This window comes from Octopus bimaculoides, chromosome 4 (genome assembly GCF_001194135.2).
Source record: "Octopus bimaculoides isolate UCB-OBI-ISO-001 chromosome 4, ASM119413v2, whole genome shotgun sequence".
NCBI classification, from domain to species: domain Eukaryota; kingdom Metazoa; phylum Mollusca; class Cephalopoda; order Octopoda; family Octopodidae; genus Octopus; species Octopus bimaculoides.
The window spans coordinates 23442517-23448593 of record NC_068984.1 but is presented as its reverse complement, the minus strand read 5'-3'; the positions used below and the strand labels follow the sequence as shown (position 1 = coordinate 23448593).

Here is a 6077-nt window from a genome sequence, read left to right as displayed (position 1 = left end):
TATACATATACATATATACTAGTAGAGGTACCTGGCTTCAACCATGGCCTCCAAATGACTTTGGAATCTCCTGCAACTCTTTTGGATGGTCTCCTTGTTTAAGTTGGTGAATGTTGCCATAATCCTTGCCTTCAGTTCATCTTTGGTGTTACAAGGAGTTTTGTTGGTCTCTCACTCAACTGTTCCCCACACATAATAATCAAAGGGGTTGCAGTCTGGGGAGTGGCCAGGTGTTAGGGTTGATGTGGTCATAGAAATTGCCTGACAGCCATAACTGGGTTCTCCTGCTTGTGTGGCATGGTACAGAGTCCTGTTGCCAGACAAAGGGTCTTCCAGCAACCAACCTCTTGACCCAAGGCAGCACTACCTCCTCCAGACACTTGATGTAGACCGCCGTGTTGAGTCTGAGGCCATGTGGGGAGATGAATGGAGGCTTAACGTCGCCATCACTAGTGATCACTCCAAACACCATAATGTTGACTGGATGTTTGATTTTAATCACTCTCAGTACATGTCCTTAGATTGCCCTGTCTTCAGATTGACACCCAAACACTCTGAAATGCTTGTATTGGAGCTTCAGAGGCGAATGCCAAGCAGTACAGCATGTCATTTCCAAATTCCTGGGCGAGTGAATTGCGTCATGGTGCTATTTTTCTCACAGACAGTGTCCAGCTGACCCTACTATACTGTGTAGTTGACAAAATCAAATACAAACAATGCACATGCGTGAAATTAAAAATATAAAATGGCGACAATTTACCCATCGCACCCTGTGTATATACAAACCAACACATACCCACACACCCATCCACACAGCATACGTTTTCTTAATGAGACACCTACAAGAGGAATATGTAGCATGGAGTATGCTGCTGCACCTAGCATTCTTTGATGTGTAGAATTTTCTTTGACAGTGTTCCACAAAATAATTAATTTGTGGGCAAGCAAAAATTTGATTTTCCTGTAAGCATGTAAATATTTTCCTGAAATTAATTCTTTTACTCTTTTACTCTTTTACTAGTTTCAGTCATTTGACTGTGGCCATGCTGGAGCACCGCCTTTATAGTCGAGCAAATCGACCCCAGAGCTTATTCTTTGTAAGCCTAGTACTTATTCTATCGGTCTCTTTTGCCGAACCGCTAAGTTACGGGGACGTAAATACACCAGCATCAGTTGTCAAGCAATGCTGGGGGAGGACAAACAGACACACAAGCACACACATACATATATATATATATACATATACGATGGGCTTCTTCCAGTTTCCGTCTACCAAATCCACTCACGAGGCTTTGGTCGGCCCGAGGATATAGTAGAAGACACTTGCCCAAGGTGCCATGCTGTGGGACTGAACCCGGGACCATGTGGTTGGTAAGCAAGCTACTTACCACACAGCCACTCCTCCGCCTTCTTAATTATTTGAAATTATGTTCCCCTTGTTTTAAGTGCTATCAATAATTACTCTAGATTTGGTTTTGTTTCTTCATCTAAGAAGGAAATCTCAATTAATTGAAATTCTTTTTTTTTTGCATACATTATTCAATATTGTGGACTTTCTTATCTTAAACAGCAGATGAGGGTTTCACGATTTCTTGCTGAACAATTTGTGCCGATGATTTGTTTTATATTGATGAAACGTTTGTTATTTCTTTATTGCCCACAAGGGGCTAAACATAGAGGGGACAAACAAGGACAGACGAAGGGATTAAGTCGATTACATCGACCCCAGTGCGTAACTGGTACTTAATTTATCGACCCCGAAAGGATGAAAGGCTAAGTCGACCTCGGTGGAATTTGAACTCAGAACGTAACGGCAGACAAAATACCACAAAGCATTTCGCCCAGCGTGCTAACGGTTCTGCCAGCTCACCACCTTCAATGATGAAACATTTGTGTAGTTCATTTGCTAACTTTCTCCATCAAATCAAAATTGCCTGTACAAGTGCATGGTGTGCCACATGTCAGATGTTGAAGTGATAACAGAGCAATGAGAAATGAAGTGTTTCGCTCAAGAACACCAATGCATTACCCAGCCCAGGAATCAAAGCTATCATCTTGTGATCGTCAATGCAGCACACTAACTACTAGATCACGTGCCTTCTTTTCCAATATATCACCACTTATTTATTAATTACTACATTGTTTGATTTCTTTTTCTATTTAACTTGACTTTTCTTTTTTCTTCTCTTATTTGCAGTTCAACTGACCTTGTCAATAACCCTTTCTATGATATTCCTCACATCTATCTACCCAATCCTTTATGAAATGAGTTCTGAGGCAGCATTCCCTATTGCAGAAGGAGTCGCTAATGGAGTTTTAAATCTGCTCTCCAATGCTGTGTCTTTGGTTTTCTTGTTTATTCTCATGATACCTAATATTGGTAAGTTCTAAAGCACCCCCCTTTAGTCATGTATGACCTTGGGATTGCCCCTAGAAAGAAATGAAGTGAGTATGCTCTGTTAGATGTGCAATGTAAGTGTGCATGAAAGGCAGTACAAAGGTAGTGAGTGAAAAACTGGGCATAAGAGGAACCAGATGTAGTGTGCATGAAAGAAGACTGCATTGGTATGGGCATGTGGTGTGTATGGTTGAGGACAACTGTATAAAGAAGTGGTGATCACTAAAAGTGGATGGAACTTGCAGAAGAGGGAAATCCAGGAAAACATGGGAAGGCTGATTGCAAGACCTTGAGCCTCATGGAGATGATGGAGGACTGAGATGACTCATGATATGCAGTTCTTGAGAAAACCTACCCATATCAGAGTTGGGTGTGTGTGTGTGTGTGTGTGTGTGCTTGCATATGTATGATTTATTCAGATATTTGAGTGTAACTATTACTCATTACTCTCTTCATCATCACCATCATCCTTATTGTTTAATGTCTGTCTTCCATGCTGGCATGGGTGGGATGGTACCACAAGAGCCGGCCAGGCTAAAGCCTGCACCAGACTTCTGTGACTGCTTTGGTAGTCTCTTCTTTACTTATAATTGTTAGACAAATGAGGAGTGATAATGGTGATGTGCTTACACATTTGTAGACTGAGGAATCAAAGTAATTAAGCACAGGTATTCCTCAACTAGCAGTATAACCTCTACCTCTTCAACTTCTCATTCTTACCTGACCTTTTTGCACCATAAATGTTAGTGATGTCCCTCTATATTGTTGACCTGCACAGTGATGGATTCATAATCCTAAAATATTTTCTTGACCATCAGACTATGCTCAAGTCCAGTACCTCTACTCTTCTCTACTTTACTCGACTCAGCCTTACTCTCAGTTTCTTTTCCTTTTCTGCAGACTTCTTCCAGTAGGTTCCTGGGGTGGCTGTGGGCACCATGATGAGCTCTAACTATCCTAGCTGTACTTGTTCCTCCAAGAACCTCATCTATTGCAAAATATATCATCTCTGCATCTTAGCAGATATTGGGGAAACAACTGAAGCACTGGCTAATTATAGTGGAGAACACTAGTCGGATATTTGATGCAACATCATTTCACTTAGACCTGTAGCTTGTTATTTCAATTATTTGGGTTACACCTAGCTGCATATTATCTTTTGTAACCATAGCCTTCCAGCTTACCAGCCCTGGTCAAACTGTCCAACCCCATGCCAACATGGACAACAGATATTAAATGATGATGATGATGTACAGCACCACAAAAGTCTCATTTTCTGCTTGCACTGAAAACAACTATTTATTTTTTAGGTTGAAATCAGACTTGCTCTAAAAATGCTGCTTTCTTCCTCCTTCAAAAAAAACCCCAACCAAACACTGATAAATACTCTCAGTTGTAATTCACCCACTTTCTGTACACATGCAGTGCACTATTCATCTATTTATACCCCAGCATTATGACACATAACACCCTTTTCTATTATTCTGAACATTCACATATAGTTACTTTCATACATAATGCCTCATATACATAATGTGCTCTTTGAACCATAACAGTTCCATAAAATTTCCCATGTTTATTTCACTTAAGTCAATATGCTCTCTCTCTCTCTCTCTCACACACACACACATCCTGTCTTTTACCTGCAAAATAACAATCTAATCATTCACATTCACCATGCTGGTTTCCTAAAACCAGCACCTTGCATCAATGAATTGTGCGTGTTATGACCACATAGTCATTGTAAAAAAGAAGAACCTGTCCTCCTATGACAAATACACCTGTGATTAGCATATTTGCATTCTAATCTGCTAAAATATATTAAGAATAAATATGCAAAGCACCACTCTTTTGTTTCCTCCACCTCTTTCTTCTGTTCTGCTCTTGATGAAGGCCTACAATCTGAAACATTGATTTCTCCTCTGTTCCTTTCTCACAATATAATTATAAATTTTGTTCTCTTTTCCCATTCTTTTGCTACTGTTTATTGTAGAGGTGCAATGGCCCAGTGGTTAGGGCAGCGGACTCGCAGTCATAGGATTACGGTTTCGATTCCCAGACCGGGCTTTGTGAGTGTTTATTGAGCGAAAACACCTAAAGCTCCACGAGGCTCCGGCAGGGGATGGTGGCGAACCCTGCTGTACTCTTTCAGCACAACTTTCTCTCACTCTTATTTCCTGTTTCTGTTGTGCCTGTAATTCAAAGGGTCAGCCTTGTCACACTGTGTCACGCTGAGTATCCCTGAGAACTGCGTTAAGGGTACATGTGTCTGTGGAGTGTTCAGCCACTTGCACGTTAATTTCACAAGCAGGCTGTTCCGTTGATCAGATCAACTGGAACCCTTGACGTCATAAGTGACGGAGTGCCAACAACAACAGCTACTGTTTGTCTCATGTTTTTGTTTTTAAGGTGATAATTGGATATTCTATTACCATACTAATGCAAACAATCCATATTACCATTGCATTTATAGTTTTAATAGTTTTACTGATAATAATTTAGTAATTACACAGGTGTGTATTACTTTCTGATAATCAACACATCTTTATATTTCAGGTGTATCATGGATGAACTGGACACTACTGACTGCAGTCATTTGTGTACTTCCAGTTATCTGTGCTTTCAGAAACAAATTTCGTCGCATCGAAATTGACAAGAAATATTTATCTCCCAGCTAACCTGAGACTGAATCCTTCCTCTCAAGAACAATTTTCCTACTCTCAAGTGATGATTAACAGAAATACATGTAGATGTGTGTACGTGTGTGTGCTAATTAGACTATAGAATCAGTCAAAACTCATTATACATAATAATCTGAGTTTCTGAACAACACTTGTGAAAATTTGTATATATTTGGTTTGAATTCTTATTACCATAGCGCTTAAGTCATTAGTCATAACTCAACTGGATCTCAGTAACTCAACATACAGAGGTAGTAGGTTTACTTCCAATACACACACACACACACACACACACACACACACACACACACACACACATTTTAGTGTTTATGGTATGTGTGTGTATGTTTCTTTTGTGTCTATAGAATAATTATGAATAGTGTATGAGCAGACTGCTTTTCAATAATACAAATGACTTGAAAAATAAACAGATGGGTGGTGGGAAAAAGTGTTGTTCTATTTTATATATATTAAAATTATTTTTATTATGAATACTAGCATTATATTGTGTCTGTGGGCTGGGTGCTTTGTTGTATACATGTGCCTTATTACACCTAGCAGTGAGTGGTTGGCATTAGGAAGGGCGTCCAGCCATAGAAACTTTGCCAAATCAGATCGGAACCTGGTGCAGTCCCCCTGGTTTCCCAGTTTTCAGTCGGACTGTTCAATCTATGCCAGTATGGAAAGCGAACATTAAATGATGATGATGATGATGATGATGCTGTTCCTTTCATTTTAGTCTTATTACATTGAAGAACACAGTGTATCTATTCTACAAGTAGGGTACACATGGTGAATATATATAATATAGTTTTCAGTAGGGCATTCATATATAGAAGCTGTGTCAAAATATAGATCCATCAACATTGCCTTGACAGGCAAAAATAATTAACTCTGACTGTGATGATCTCTCCAACTCTCCATTCCATCATGAAAAGTGCACATAAAACGATTACAACGATGATAACATATGTGTGTGTGTTTATGTATTTATATAG

The 6077-nt window shown here is 39.6% G+C and overlaps 1 protein-coding gene across 2 annotated transcripts in view; it reads left to right on the top strand.

Annotated features, from left to right (window-relative positions):
• The window catches only part of LOC106876807 (solute carrier family 49 member 4), a 38054-nt gene extending 32483 nt beyond the window's left edge, over positions 1-5571 (top strand). For both annotated transcript variants that reach the window (XM_014925528.2, XM_014925521.2), the window contains exons 12-13: positions 2198-2380; positions 4955-5571. In XM_014925528.2, coding sequence (XP_014781014.1) covers positions 2198-2380; positions 4955-5076 — 305 coding nt within the window. In that variant the 3' untranslated portion in view covers positions 5077-5571. The remainder of the gene's footprint in view (positions 1-2197; positions 2381-4954) is intronic.
• Positions 5572-6077: the final 506 nt, after the last annotated feature.